The 16,241-nt window shown below is 41.9% G+C and overlaps 1 protein-coding gene across 2 annotated transcripts in view; it reads left to right on the top strand.

Annotated features, from left to right (window-relative positions):
• GAS2L2 (growth arrest specific 2 like 2) overlaps nt 1-16,241 on the top strand; it is a 53,070-nt gene that overhangs the window by 25,319 nt on the left and 11,510 nt on the right. For both annotated transcript variants that reach the window (XM_040421937.1, XM_040421938.1), the window contains exons 4-5: nt 10,166-10,273; nt 12,851-12,947. In XM_040421937.1, the coding sequence (XP_040277871.1) occupies nt 10,166-10,273; nt 12,851-12,947 (205 nt within the window). The remainder of the gene's footprint in view (nt 1-10,165; nt 10,274-12,850; nt 12,948-16,241) is intronic.

Below are 16,241 nucleotides of genomic sequence, written 5' to 3'. Positions count from 1 at the left end.
GGGGCAGCCACAAGGAGACATTATACATACTGTATGGGGGCAGACATAAGCAGACATTATACTGTATGGGGGGCGGAGGCCGGGGCAGCCACAAGGAGACACTAAACTGTATGGGGGCTGCCACAAGCAAATAGTGCACTCTGCACTGTTTCATAAATAAAGGTGGTATGTGCGTCAGACTGTCTATGGTGGCCCTGGCCTCTCCTTGAGGCTGCCCCATACAGTCTGTATTGGGCAGCCTCAAGGACAGGCCAGGGCCACCATAGACAGTCTGACATACCACCTTTATTTATGACACAGTGCAGAGTGCACTATTTGCTTGTGGCAGCCCCCATACAATTTAGTGTCTCCTTGTGACTGCCCCCATAAATAAAGGTGGTATGTGTGTCAGACTGTCTATGGTGGCCCTGGCCTCTCCTTGAGGCTGCCCCATACAGTCTGACATACCACCTTTATTTAGTCTCACTCTCACTCTCACTCTCACAGTGCACTATTTTCTTTTTAACTCTCGTCTCACTCACTCCTGTTCCTCTCCCTGGACTGGACCTGGACATTCCTCGCAGGGCAGGCCAGGAGTCAGGCGAAGTGGCCAACTCTGTTCTGTGACTGTGTGAGGAGGGAGGTATGTAGAGACTTTTCCCGTGGCTGCCGCTTGTGTTGTGTATATTCCGGCCCACTGCGCATGCGCGAAAAAGACGGCTCGGCGCAGTTGAATATTCCGGAACACCTGAGGTCGGGAGGAAGTCAGGAGGACTCGGGAGGAGGGTCCCTGCTTCACTATGCGGCGCCGACGATGCCGTTCACAAGTTCGCATAGTGAAGGATCGGATTCGGATCGGCAAGCAGCGGACAAAGGGGAAAAAAAGTTTGGCACATTTTACTATCACTAGGCAGGCAAACAAGGCATTTTGCCGCCCCATTGGCAAGTGCCGCCCTAGGCAAATGCCTTGTTTGCCTTGTGATAGATACACCTCTGGGTCGATCCAAGCAAAAGGGACCACCAGAGGACCAGGTAGCAGGTATATTAGACGCTGTTAACAAAACAGCGTCTAATATACCTTTCAGGGGTTAAAAAAATCGCATCTACAGCCTGCCAGCGAATGATCGCCGCTGGCAGGCTGTAGATCAGCTCGTTTACCTGCAGTTCCTGTGAACGCGCGCTCCTGTGTGCGCACGTTCACAGGAAATCTCGCGTCTCGCCTAGGAGGAATGAATCGACCGCCTCCAGAACGCAATCCTGCGTTAGGCGGTCCAGAGGCGGTTAAAGAGGTAATGTCACCTCTCCTGACATGTCTGTTTTGGTAACTGCATACATTGCCCGTGTAATAACAATTCTTTCCTTTATTATTCTTCTACTAGAAGTTATGAATGAATTGTCAACAGCTTGCAGTGAAAAGATACAGATGGGTGTTACCAGATGGGGGGGTCATACACACCAGCTACTGGTAACACCCAGCAGTACCTTTACTGCAGACTGCTGGCAACTTCTAGCAGGAATAATACAGGAATGACACAAAATAGAATAGTAGAAATAAGAAGAGATGGTCCAGAATTGGAATTACATGGGGAATGCAAGTAGTTACCAAAACTGATATATCAGGAGAGGTGACAGATCCTCTTTAAGGCTACTTTCACACTTGCGGTAGCATGCTGTGGTTTTATTCCGGCTGCCTCTCGGCATGTTTGCCGTGCTGCAGCCGGATCTCCGGCCCGCGACCCTTATAGTGAATGGGGCTGGAGCGGACTTCTGCCAGCACGGTGGACTTGCGATAGCATGGATCCGGCAGGCATATACAGGGAGTGCAGAATTATTAGGCAAGTTGTATTTTTGAGGATTAATTTTATTATTGAACAACAACCATGTTCTCAATGAACCCAAAAAACTCATTAATATCAAAGCTGAATATTTTTGGAAGTAGTTTTTAGTTTGTTTTTAGTTTTAGCTATTTTAGGGGGATATCTGTGTGTGCAGGTGACTACTACTGTGCATAATTATTAGGCAACTTAACAAAAAACAAATATATACCCATTTCAATTATTTATTTTTACCAGTGAAACCAATATAACATCTCAACATTCACAAATATACATTTCTGACATTCAAAAACAAAACAAAAACAAATCAGTGACCAATATAGCCACCTTTCTTTGCAAGGACACTCAAAAGCCTGCCATCCATGGATTCTGTCAGTGTTTTGATCTGTTCACCATCAACATTGCGTGCAGCAGCAACCACAGCCTCCCAGACACTGTTCAGAGAGGTGTACTGTTTTCCCTCCTTGTAAATCTCACATTTGATGATGGACCACAGGTTCTCAATGGGGTTCAGATCAGGTGAACAAGGAGGCCATGTCATTAGATTTTCTTCTTTTATACCCTTTCTTGCCAGCCACGCTGTGGAGTACTTGGACGTGTGTGATGGAGCATTGTCCTGCATCAAAATCATGTTTTTCTTGAAGGATGCAGACTTCTTCCTGTACCACTGCTTGAAGAAGGTGTCTTCCAGAAACTGGCAGTAGGACTGGGAGTTGAGCTTGACTCCATCCTGAACCCGAAAAGGCCCCACAAGCTCATCTTTGATGATACCAGCCCAAACCAGTACTCCACCTCCACCTTGCTGGCGTCTGAGTCAGACTGGAGCTCTCTGCCCTTTACCAATCCAGCCACGGGCCCATCCATCTGGCCCATCAAGACTCACTCTCATTTCATCAGTCCATAAAACCTTAGAAAAATCAGTCTTGAGATATTTCTTGGCCCAGTCTTGACGTTTCAGCTTGTGTGTCTTGTTCAGTGGTGGTCGTCTTTCAGCCTTTCTTACCTTGGCCATGTCTCTGAGTATTGCACACCTTGTGCTTTTGGGCACTCCAGTGATGTTGCAGCTCTGAAATATGGCCAAACTGGTGGCAAGTGGCATCTTGGCAGCTGCACGCTTGACTTTTCTCAGTTCATGGGCAGTTATTTTGCGCCTTGGTTTTTCCACACGCTTCTTGCGACCCTGTTGACTATTTTGAATGAAACGCTTGATTGTTCGATGATCACGCTTCAGAAGCTTTGCAATTTTAAGAGTGCTGCATCCCTCTGCAAGATATCTCACTATTTTTTACTTTTCTGAGCCTGTCAAGTCCTTCTTTTGACCCATTTTGCCTAATAATTATGCACACCTAATATACGGTGTTGATGTCATTAGACCACACCCCTTCTCATTACAGAGATGCACATCACCTAATATGCTTAATTGGTAGTAGGCTTTCGAGCCTATACAGCTTGGAGTAAGACAACATGCATAAAGAGGATGATGTGGTCAAAATACTCATTTGCCTAATAATTCTGCACGCAGTGTATATATATATATATATATATATAAAATGAATAAGCATAGCTATGCAGCTGTGTAATCATTATGCATATGATTTTATGAATGATGTGTTTACATGCGGGCAATGTGCTTACTTACATGTAATGACAGTGGGCAAGGTGTTACTAGGTGTGCCCCACAGCAAACTTTTGAATACACACCCCAAGTGGTATTCTTTGGGTCGGAATTTTTCAATTCTACTATTTCTATACAACAGCACATTTCATGGAAAAAGACAGGATAACCACAGTTTAAATGTAAATGTTATTGGTTTGTGTGTGTATCGTGCAAGTCGTTGGTGCTATTTATTTTGTTGTGGTATCAATAAGCAGCTTAAAAATGTGCAGAAACAGTGATTAGATGGGCAAGTGCCTATCTGTTCACGCCCTTTAGGGAAAAAAGCCATATTTGAATATTAAAGAGTAAGTCTGGGAGGAGGAGGGGATAACCTGCACAGATGTCCATGTTACCCCTCCCCCTGGGGTCTTGTACAGTAGTTGCACAAGGGGTATCTATATCTCTCTCCTCTCCCTAAACCCTATCAACACGTCTTTCACTGGCTTCTTTTCCTCCTCCATGCTGGCCGAGACCATAGCCAGCTGAAGGAAGGCTGTTTTATCCTGCTCCATCCCCAGTTATATAACAGCCACATATAAGAGCCAGGTGTTCTCTTAAAGTGGACAATTTAAACTTTTAGGTTTTACATTCAGATATTCTGAAGTCTGTATGTCTATCTGTATGGTGGCTTGCGGTTTAAAAACTTATAACAAGTTCTGGTTAAAGGGGTTGTGTAGGCAATACATATTGATGACCTATTCTCAGCATAGGTCATCAATATCTGATTGGCGGGAGTGTGGATTTCTCCAATGGTTGCTAATAATGTGGTCTGATTCCACCCCCCGTACCCTACCAACCTGTGCGATGCGTCCCAAAAAAAAAAAAAAAAGAAGCCTACCAAAACCAACTTCCTCATACTCTGGACCATTTCCCCCCAGCATTTCTTTGGTGATATAAAACATTCTTATATCTCACCTTCTTCACCAAAGATAGCCATTCATCAAGCTTTGGAATATTATGTGAGAACATAATTCTTACCAAAAGAATCTTTTTATATTTGTGACAATTAACTCTAGAAAGGTCGTTCAATATCATAAATTCGGATGTGAACTGAATTGTTACCTTCATTTTTATGGGTAATTAAATTATGGATCAAACCCATAATGGAGTAGGGAGGGATTGTAAAAGAAAGAGGGACAAGAATGTATTGATGGCATTGACTATTTATGTATTTGCTTTTTAATTTTCTTGTTCCTTAATAATAAAACGAAGGGGGAAAAAAATTAATGTGGTCTAATTGTCATCTTAGGGTGTTTTAGACACCCTGATGGTGCACACGATTGTCGGGTGGGAAGCTTTACCCCCCCCCAGCAATCGTCAAATAGCTAGCAGAAGACACTGCTGCTATTACATGCAGTGATGTCCTCCATGACATGGGGAGGAGTAATCGATATGCCATCACTCGTCCCCATGCAGGGCTGCGGTGTGCCAGAGGCCGACCGCTATTAGACAGAGCAATCTGCCGCCAGAAAATCCAGATCTTTCAGCATGCTGAAAGATCTGGACTTCCAGATGAAAGAGCATTTGTTCATTCATCAGGCATTTTGAGGCAGCATTAAACTGCCAGATGATCGCACTTGAGTCCCCATTATAGACACATACAATCAAATTAAACTAATGACACACAGATACTTGTGCTATTCAAGTCTTTTATTGAGCACATTGAGTAAACACCAGTAAAGGGTGTATTAGATACCCCGATGCCGCAGACGATAGTCAGATAACTAGCCGAGGACACCACTGCTATTACATTGTTAGCAATCATCTGCCAGAAAATCTGGCAGTTTATTACACCCTTAAGAGAACCAGTTGATCCCACTTTAGCAGCAATCACCTCCACCAAATGCTTCCTGTAGCTATAAATAAGATTTCAAAAACATTGTGGTGGAATTTTCTATTTCTCACTGAAAATTAGTCTCAGTTGATCAATATTTCTCAGATGCCTTGATTGCACAGACCTCTTCATGCCATGCCACGGCATCTCAGTAAGATTAAGGTCAATACTCTGACTTCCAAAACACAATTCTTTTTCAACCATTTTAGTTGCTTTACCTGAGTGCTCAGGATCATGGCCTCACTACATCTCCCAGCATCTTTTCAGCTTGAGGTCATGGACTGCTGTCCTTAAATTCTCATGTAAAATGTTTTGATACACCTTATATTTCATGGTTCCCTCAATGATTGCAAGGCATCCTGGCCCTTAGGCAGCAAAGCAGCCCCAAGCCATGATGCTTCCTCCACTATGCTTCACAGTTGAGATTAGGTTTTGGTGTCAGTGTGCAGTGTTTGTTGTACTTGTAGCCCATTTGCACCACGATCTCTCTCCATCCAATGTACTCAACTGCCAGAATGCTCACCTGGCGCTCTGCTCTGTGGTCCCAGTAGTGTAAGCTCCCTGGCAACCTCCTGCCCCTTCAGTGGTCATCTCCATAGAATTGCTCCGCCACTCCATGCAGACTGTGGCCTTCTCCTTCCTACTTCCTCCTGGGATTGCCTCACTCTGTCCATAAAGCCTGTGTGCTCACTCTAGCTCTTAAAGTGCCAGCACAAACGCACCTTAGTTCTACCCGACCCTTAGTTCTACCCTGTGGGAAGGTGCCTGAGCAATAGATCCTAGTTCCCTGCAAAGGTATGCCACTTGTTTATTCTCCCGTGTGTGTACGAACTTCTATCTGAGATTTTAACCCTCGCTACCTGACCTTGGCCTGATCTCCCAACTGACCCTGAACTGCCTCCCCTGACCCGTGGGCTGAGTTTAGATTGCACAATCTCTGCCTACCCTGACCTCGGGTTGCCCCTGACTACGGTTTTGCACTATTGTCTTATAACCCCTGTGGATCAGCAGTCTGCTGAAAAGAGACTACTCCAAGAGGCAGCATCCTGGTGGACCGCTGCAGTGGTGTCCATATTCCTGAATAGGGGTTAAAGGGTGAAGACCAGTTGAGCCACTTAGATAACTCCTTTAGGAGTAGCCCTAAGTCAAAACTGTACAGTAGACACATCAGATCTGGATCTGCTTTTTAACAGTGTTCTTTTTCTTCTAAACATTGTGTTGTGCATTTGTACTAAACGCCTCCACTTCTTATTTGTCTCTAGAACATTTTCAAGAAGCATTGTGGCTTCCTTTGTGGTGTCCTTCCATGAACACCCTTTTTGTTCAGTGTTTTTCTAATAGCATATACATAAACAGAGGTTTTTGCAGTTTGTAGAGTCTTCTGTAGGTCTTTTTTACCCCTGGGTTTTTACAGCCACATCTAGAAAGAGAATCAATAGCCCTGAATGTGTTCCTTTTGTAGATAACAACTTGTCTAACTATGCATTGGTGCTCACTGCATATCCAGTTCTTTAAGCAATGTATTTGTAGTCTTTTCCAATGTCTTTCATCTCTACAACATGTCTTCTTGAGTCTTCTGAAAATAGTTTGCATTGAGACATGGTTCACACTAGCCAATTTTTTAAATGAGAATAGTAAACAGGCTTTGTGTACCTATATTTAATTGGAGTATTGGTTTCACTGGCCCTTTTCCTATCTCAGCTCCTTAACCCCTTAGTGACCAGCCTGTTTTGGGCCTTACTGACCAAACATTTTTCTTCCTTTTTTCATTGTCACGTTCCAAAAGCTATAACTTTTTTATTTTTCCATCTATGTAGCTGTATGAGGGCTTTTTGTTTTTTTGCGGGAAAAGTTGTAGTTTTTTAATGGCACCATTTTGGTGTACACAAAACTTTATGATTAACTTTTATTAACTCTTTCTGGAAGGGAGATGGAAAAAACAGCAATTCTGCCACTGCGTTTTTACGTTATAAATTTTACGGCGTATATTTTTCGGTACAAATAACAAAATATCTTTATTCTCTGGGTCAGTACGATTACAGTGACACAAATACATGTTTTTTTTTACGTTTTACTACTTTTTTGCAATAAAACCCCTTTTTTTAAAAGGAAAAAAATGTTTTTGCATTGCGGCTTCCCAAGACCCTCATCATTTTTATTTCTATGGAGTTGTGTGAGGGCTTGATTTTTGCAGGATGACTTGTATTTTTCACTGGTATCATTTAGGAGTAAATGACACTTTTTGATCGCTTGTTATTACGTTTTTTTGGTGGCAACAAGAATAAATTAGCAATTCTGTCATTTTTTCTTAATTTTTTTTTTTACGGCGTTTACCGTAGGGTATACCGTATTTTTTGTCCTATAAGACGCACTTTCCCATCCAAAAGTGGGGGGGAAATGGCAGTGCGTCTTATGGGGCGAATGCTGCAGTTAACACTGATACACCGCCGACCGCATGCTGCACAGCGCGGTCGGCAGGTGTATCAGTCGGGAGGGAGGAGGGGCTGGGGGCCGGCGTCTAGTTTTGAATGGGAGCGGGGCCCAGTGAAGTCACTGTATTCTATTGCACCGGACCCCCAAAACAGTGTCAGCCACAGATCCCCCAAAACAGTGTCAGCCACAGATCCCCCAAAACAGTGTCAGCCACAGATCAGAATTTTTTAAATGAGAATAGTAAACAGGCTTTGTGTACCTATATTTAATTGGAGCATTGGTTTCACTGGCCCTTTTCCTATCTCAGCTCCTTAACCCCTTAGTGACCAGTCTGTTTTGGGCCTTACTGACCAAGCATTTTTCTTCCTTTTTTTAATGGCACCATTTTGGTGTACACATAACTTTATGATTAACTTTTATTAACTCTTTCTGGGAGGGAAATGTAAAAAACAGCAATTCTGCCACTGCGTTTTTACGTTATAAATTTTACGGCGTATATTTTTTGGTACAAATAACCAAATATCTTTATTCTCTGGGTCAGTACGATTACAGTGACACAAATACATATGTTTTTTTTTTACGTTTTACTACTTTTTTGCAATAAAACCCCTTTTTTTAAAAGGATAAAAATGTTTTTGCATTGCAGCTTCCCAAGACCCATATAATTTTTATTTTTATTTCTATGGAGTTGTGTGAGGGCTTGATTTTTGCAGGATGACTTGTATTTATCATTGGTATCATTTTGGAGTAAATTACGCTTTTTTATCGCTTGTTATTACGTTTTTTTGGTGGCAACTAAGAATAAATTAGCAATTCTGTCATTTTTTCTTTATTTTTATATTTTATGGCGTTCACCGTAGGGTATATGGTAATTTACGTGATATTCATGTAGTCCGGGCCGTTATGGACACGGAAATACAAAACATATGGGGGGGGGATTTTTTTTTTACTATTCTTTTCATTGAGAAGCATATTTTTAGTGAAAAAAAAGTGTACTTTTTATGGAATTTCTTTTATTTAATAAATGTATTTTTTTTTCTCTTTTTTTTACCACTTAATAGTCCCACAAGGGGACTATTACAAACAGCATTTTGATTGCTTTTAAAATGCAATGCACTATCCCTATAGTGCATAGCATTTTAATGGCAATGCTATCCTAACATTGACCAGCAGGCTGCTGGAAATTACTCAAGGCTGGTCTGGGGCCTTCATAGGCCCCAGCCAGCCTTCCCACACATCGGCACACCGCGATTGCATTTGCGGGGTGCCGATGGGAGACAGAGGGAGTCTGCTCCCTATGTCACCTCTTTATATGCGGCGGTCACCTTTGCCCACGACATGTAAAGTGTTAAAAAGCCCAGATCAGCACTCATGCCGGTCCGGGCTGTTAGAGCAGGGCCGCGGCTCTCACATGAGAGCCAGGCCCCCGCTTCCCGCTGCGCGGGGGACTCGTGCAGCACTTAGACTGAGCCACCATAAAAAAGGGCGGCCCAGCCTAAGGCCCCTTAGTCACCATCGTAAAAACACGTATCGGTGGTCACTATGGGGTTAATTGAAATACCATATGCCAACTAACTCTTGAAGAAGTCATTAGGAAAGAGTCACTTAGATTTTCTCCCTACACTGTGGAGGTTTATTCATTATGCTGCATAAAAGACATGACCTGTACAACTGATTGTGTCTTAGGGTACTTTCACATTTGCGTTGTGAGAATCCGGCAGGCAGATCCGTTGCCAGAACTGCCTGCCGGATCCGGAAATCCGTATGCAAATGGATATCATTTGTAGATGGATACGGATGCGGATCCGTCTGAAAAATGCATTGAAATTCCAGATCCGTCTGTCCGGTGTCATCCGGAAAAAGGGATCCGGTATTAATTTTTTTCGCATTTTTAAAGGTCTGCGCATGAGGAGACCGGGATCCCGGATCCGGTTTTCCAGGTACACTTGGTACCGGATCTGGCATTAATACATTTCAAATGGAAATTAATGCCAGATCCGGCATTCCGGCAAGTGTTCCGGAATATTGGCCGGAGAAAATACCGCAGCATGCTGCGGTTATTTTCTCTGGCCAAATACCATAAAAAGGACTGAACTGAAGACCTCCTGATGCATACTGAACAGAATGCTTTCCATTCAGAATGCATTAGGATAAAACTGAAGCGTTTTTTTTTGGTATTGAGCCCCTGTGACGGAACTCAATACCGGAAAAGAATAACGCTAGTGTGAAAGTACCCTTACTAGTTTAATTAGATTGTGTTTGTCTATAATTGTGGCTTATTTAACAGACCACAAACAAAGTAATTCCAATGGGTTCATTTACTTCACCTTGCAATTGCAGCTACTTATCACTCTGTTTTTTATCTTTAGCTTATACATATTGAAGTTACCTTCTGGAATTATTGATTACTTCTGTTGATTGTAATAGGTGCAACATTTGGTAAGCAGATGTACATGTCCAGTACAGTTCGGCATGATCAAAGTCTCTGAAGGAAAATACAGGGTGGGGGAATCCAGTACTCTCATCTTTGTCCGGGTAAGTAGTTGTGAATCTAAATATACTTAAATTTTTTTGGTTCAGAATAAATTAGGCTTAATCATTGCATAGAGAAATGCTCTGCAACTTTATAATATACCTTGTGTTTCAGTCACTCGCTATTTTCAACATGATGTCTTGCTATCTGTGAATGGAAACAATCCATCATAATAGAAGTCTATGGACAGCATAGACTTCTATTATGACAGAATGCAATACGGAATACATCCTATAGGCTTCTGTGGTGCATGCCATCATAGAAATCCGTTATGGTCCGTGGTAACGGAATCCATTACGGAATTCTTAGATAACGCGATCGCAAGTTCGCTCAACACTACTTACAATCTATCATCGTAATGGATCTTGTCTAAGAATAAGGCTACATGCACACAACTGTATGTGTTTTGCAGTCCGCAAAAAAAAACAATGACATCCGTATGCCATCCATTTTTTGGGCGGATCCATTGTAACAATGCCTAAAACGGACAAGAATAGGACATGTTCTATATTTTTTGCGGGGCTACGGAACTGACATGCTGATGCGGACAGCACCCCAAAGGTGTACATAGCCATTTTTTGCGGGCCCATTGAAATGAATGGGTCCGCATCCTATCTGCAAAAAAACGGAAAGGACATGGAAACAAACAACGTTCGTGTGCATGTAGCCTAAAGAAAACAATGTGTGAAATTATCACAATAGAATTCAGCCTACAAATAAAGACTACATTATTGTGACATCATCACAATAGAATTCAGCCTACAAATAAAGACTAAACTATTCTGATATCATCACAATGGATTCTGCCTATTAAAAATCACAATTGTGACATCATCACAATATTTCAGCCTACAAATAAAGACTACACCACTGTGACATCATCATAATGGATCCTACCTATAAATAAAGAAAATGCCATTGTGACACCATCAAAATAGAAATCAGCCTACAAGTATAGACAACAATATAGTGACATCCTCACAATGGATCCTGCCTTTGAATAAAGACAACACTATATTGTGATGTCATCAGAATGGATTTACAGCTTGGTACAAAGACAAAAGGGACACTTATTAAGACTGGATACGCCGGTCTTAAAGGCTATGTATACCTTCAGGTGTAATTTTTTTATGATTGCATTTTACTTATTTTGGGATAAAATCATTTTTTATTGGTCTTTATTAAAAATATTGAGCCATTCTGTCACAAACAGTTTTTAAAGCTGTTTTTCTAGCTGTGTGTATGGTACTTTTTACTTTCACTTTGTGCTGGTCATCTAATAAACCTTATTTATAAATTAACAAAAGGTCATAAACACTTATTTAAGCCACATTCTTATCAATAACATACAAATTGAGGTAAAATAAGTGTTTATAAGGCCAGAGAGCAGAGATAAGGAGCCTGAGGAAGAAAGTGAAAATCCAGATCCTGTTACTAGATCAAATCAAGGCTGCACAAAGACAGTGGTTCAAATTTTTTTTAATAAAGACCAATCAATTCTTTTTAGCTCAAAATGAGTACTGTACAATGCAATAATAAAAAATTACCCCAAAGGTGTACATAGCCTTTAAGTCTCTCTTAAAGGGAGTCTGTCACCAGCATTTCACTTTTTTAACCCTTACCATAGCTCCCTAGCATGCTTACAGTTAATAAAAACGTTACCTCTGGCATCAATCCTGGGCTTATAGAACCATCAAAAATGATCTTTATAAGATATGCAAATGAGGGCTCGCAAGTGCCCAGGGGCGGTGTTACTCTCTTAGGTGCCCTGCTTGCTCAGCCTTTTCATTGCATCGCATTAATTACTGTTATGCCATACAAGGAATGGGCATCGCAGTGCGCATGCACCGGCCAAAGGAATGAGTGCGCAGGCGCGGGATATCGGCAGAATAACAAGTTGGTAGATAGGCGGTCAGAGGGAAAGGATGGGCGGGCGGAGGGTAGGAAGGGGCGGGGGGACGCAATGAAAAGGCTGAGCAAGCAGGGCACCTAAGAGAGTAACGCCGCCCTGGGCACTTGCAAGCCCTCATTTGCATATCTTATAAAGATCATTTTTGATGGTTCTATAAGTCCAGGATTGATGCCAGAGGTAACGTTTTTATTAACTGTAAGCATGCTAGGGAGCTATGGGAAGGGTTAAAAAAGTGAAATGCTGGTGACAGACTCCCTTTAAGGCGCATGCCTCTACATAGGTTTGGCTCTTCCTCCGGCAGGCCACACGACTGCCTGCTGGGCTTCCTGCTTCCCCACCCATGCCACGCCTCCTTTTATTGGCACTTCAGAAAAGTGGTGCAGTCGTGTAAAATTGCAGATTTTACCACGAAAATTAACTCTGAAAAATGAAAGGTGGGATATGATTTTTTTCTTTACACCAGTTTTGATAAGTCTCGCCCACTGTTTATTTCAAATAATGTATTATAATGTACCGTTCCTTTAATTCTGTATTCAGGACTTTGCAATTATAGGACTGATGCACAGAGCTAATGCAGTTGTGTGCATGATGCCAAAGATACAGAATTTACCCTACTTAAATTATAGCTAATATATCATGAAAATCATAGTGGATCCATCTTTTTCAGATTCTGCGCAACCACGTGATGGTCAGAGTTGGAGGTGGCTGGGACACACTGGAGCATTATTTGGATAAACATGATCCCTGTCGCTGCACATCTCTCTGTATGTAACATTACAATACATAATCCTGTGTATGCTTAAGTCTTATTGAATTTTACGAGATACTGTAACTTAAAGGGCTTGTCCAGCTTTTTTACTTTTTGAATTTTAACCCAGCCTGCAGTACCTGTAGAAAAAACATACTCACCGGTCCCCATCTGTAAACTTTCGCATGGGCGGGGTCACATGAGCTGTTACAGTCAATGACTAGGGACGTGTCCCCAAGCACGTGACCCATCAGTGATGAGCCGCATGGGGACACATCACCTGAGTAGCCAGTAATTGGCTGCAGTAGTGCACACGACCTGTTCATCTGGAGGTTTACAAACCGGGACCAGAAAACCTGTGAAGGAGCCAGAACAGAGCGATGGGGAGCAGGCGAGTATGTTTTTTTTTTCCCACTGGTACAGCAGGCTGGGGGGCATTTTTTATTTATTATTGCATTGTACTTATTTTGAGCTAAAAATATTTTTTTCAATTGGTCTTTATTAACGATATGGAATCCTATTTTGTGTACAGAGCTGACATGCTCTACTAGCTGCCTGTATATTTTATGTCTTTTCCGTCATCTGAGGAGCAGACAGACTCCTTATCTCTGCTCTCTGACATTATAAGCCAGAAATGCTAGACCTGCGGCCTTCCAGCTGTTGCAAAACTACAACTCCCAGCATGCCTGGACAGCTTACAGCTACCAGCCTACAGCAGGGCATGGTGGGAGTTGTAGTTTTAACTCCTTAAGGACACAGCCTTATTTCACCTTAAGGACCAGGCCATTTTTTGCAAATCTGACCCGTGTCACTTTAAGTGGTGATAACTTTAAAACGCTTTTACTTATCCAGGCCATACTGAGATTGTTTTTTCGTCACATATTGTACTTCATGACACTGGTAAAATGGAGTAAAAAAAAATCATTTATATTTATAAAAAAATACCAAATTTGCCAAAAATTAGCAAAAATTTTCAAATTTCCAAGTTTCAATTTCTCTACTTCTATAATACATAGTAATACCTACAAAAATAGTTATTACTTTACATTCCCCATATGTCTACTTCATGTTAGGATCATTTGGGGAATTACATTTTATTTTTGGGGGAAGTTACAAGGCTTAGAAGTTTAGAAGCAAATCTTGAAATTTCTCAGAAATTTTAAAAAAACAACTTAAGGATCAGTTCAGGTCTGAAGTCACTTTGTGAGGCTTACATATTAGAAATCACCCAAAAATGACCCCATTCTAGAAACTACACCCCTCAAGGTATTCAAAACTGATTTTACAAACTTTGTTAACCCTTTAGGTGTTCCACAAGAATTAATGGAAAATAGAGATACAATTTCCAAATTTTACTTTTTTGGCAGATTTTCCATTTTAATAATTTTTTTCCAGTTAAAAAGCAAGGGTTAACAGCCAATCAAAACTCAATATTTATGGCTCTGATTCTGTAGTTTACAGAAACACCCCATATGTGGTCGTAAACCGCTGTACAGGCACACGGCAGGGCACAGAAGGATTGGAATGCCATACGGTTTTTGGAAGGCAGATTTTGCTGGACTGTTTTTTTTACACCATGTCCCATTTGAAGCCCCCCTGATGCACCCCTAGAGTAGAAACTCCAATAAAGTGACCCCATTTTAGAAACTACAGTATAGGGTGGCAGCTTTGTTGGTACTAGTTTAGGGTACATATGATTTTTGGTTGCTCTATATTATACTTTTTGTGAGGCAAGGTAACAAGAAATAGCTGTTTTGGCACCATTTTTTTTTGTTGTTATTTACAACATTCATCTGACAGGTTAGATCATGTGGTATTTTTATAGAGCAGGTTGCCACGGACCCGGCGATACCTAATATGTATACTATTTTATTTATGTAAGTTTTACACAATGATTTAAAAAAATAAATAAATGTTTTAGTGTTTCCATAGTCTGAGAGCCATAGTTTTTCAGTTTTGGGGCGATTATCTTGGGTACGGTATGATTTTTGCGGGATGAGATGATGGTTTGATTGGCACTATTTTGGGGTGCGTATGGCTTTTTGATCGCTTGCTATTACTCTTTTTGTGATGTAAGGTGACAAAATTTTTTTTTTTTTTTTTACGGTATTCACCTTAGGGGTTAGGTCATGTCATATTTTTATAGAGCAAGTTATTATGGATGCAGCGATACCTAATATGTATACTTTTTTTATTTATGTAAGTTTTACACAATAATATCATTTTTGAAACAAAAAAAATATATATGTTTTAGTGTCTCCATAGTCTGAGAGCCATAGTTTTTTTATTTTTTGGGCCATTGTCTCATGTAGGGGCTCATTTTTTGCGGGATGAGGGGACGGTTTGATTGGTACTATTTTGGCGTACATACGACTTTTTGGATCCCTTTTATTACCTTTTTTGGAAAGTAAGGTGGACAAAATTTCCATTTCATCATAGTTTTTATTTTTTAAATTTTTATGGCGTTTACTGTGCGGGGAAAGTAACATGAGCGTTTTATAGATCAGGTCGTTATGGACGCGGTGATATCAAACATGTTGTAGGGAATTTTATTTTTTCCATTTTTAATCAGTGATAAATGTGTTTTTTTATTTTTACTTTTTTTTCACTTTTACCCAGACCCACTTGGTTTTTGAAGATCCAGTGGGTCTGATGTCTGTATAATACAGTACAGTACACTATATAGTGTACTGTACTGTATTTTCACTTTACAAAGTCTGATTAGACTTCTGCCTTTAGCAGAAGTCTGATCAGCACCATGGACAGCCTCTGATCAGCACCATGGACAGCCAGACGCCTGTGATGGCTTCCGGTTGCCATGATAACCATCACTTGCTGCCACAGCAGAGCAGTGGGTGATGGGAGAGGGACCGCAGCATGGAAGGGGTTAAACGCATGACATCTGTGCCAGCTCGGCCATCCTGAGAGAGGGGGCGGGCGGATGATCGCGTGCCCAGCACCACCCTGATGATTGCGCCACCCTCCCGCTCGCACTGCCACACCCCCCCGCACCCCCCCCCCCCCTGCGCCCGCCGGCATATAACACAGAGGGCTGCGGGGGGGGGGGGGGTTAAACATAAAATAAAAGCATTTTGAAGTTTCTGATCAGAAACCTCCCGAAACCGCTGCAAACCACAGCTCTGAATTGACCTGCGGTTTGCAGCGATCGCCGATACGGGGAGGTCACAGGACCCCCCTGGGCATTGACACTGGGTGCCTGCTGATTGATTTCAGCAGGCACCGGGTTCCTATCACCGCCGGCCGAGCAGCGGTGATCGGAAATACATAGGACGTACCTGTGCGCCCTGTG

The sequence above is a fragment of the Bufo bufo genome, chromosome 3 (genome assembly GCF_905171765.1).
Source record: "Bufo bufo chromosome 3, aBufBuf1.1, whole genome shotgun sequence".
Classification (NCBI taxonomy): Eukaryota; Metazoa; Chordata; class Amphibia; order Anura; family Bufonidae; genus Bufo; species Bufo bufo.
Note: the sequence above shows the minus strand (reverse complement) of the source record. Positions and strands in the feature narration are given on the sequence as shown.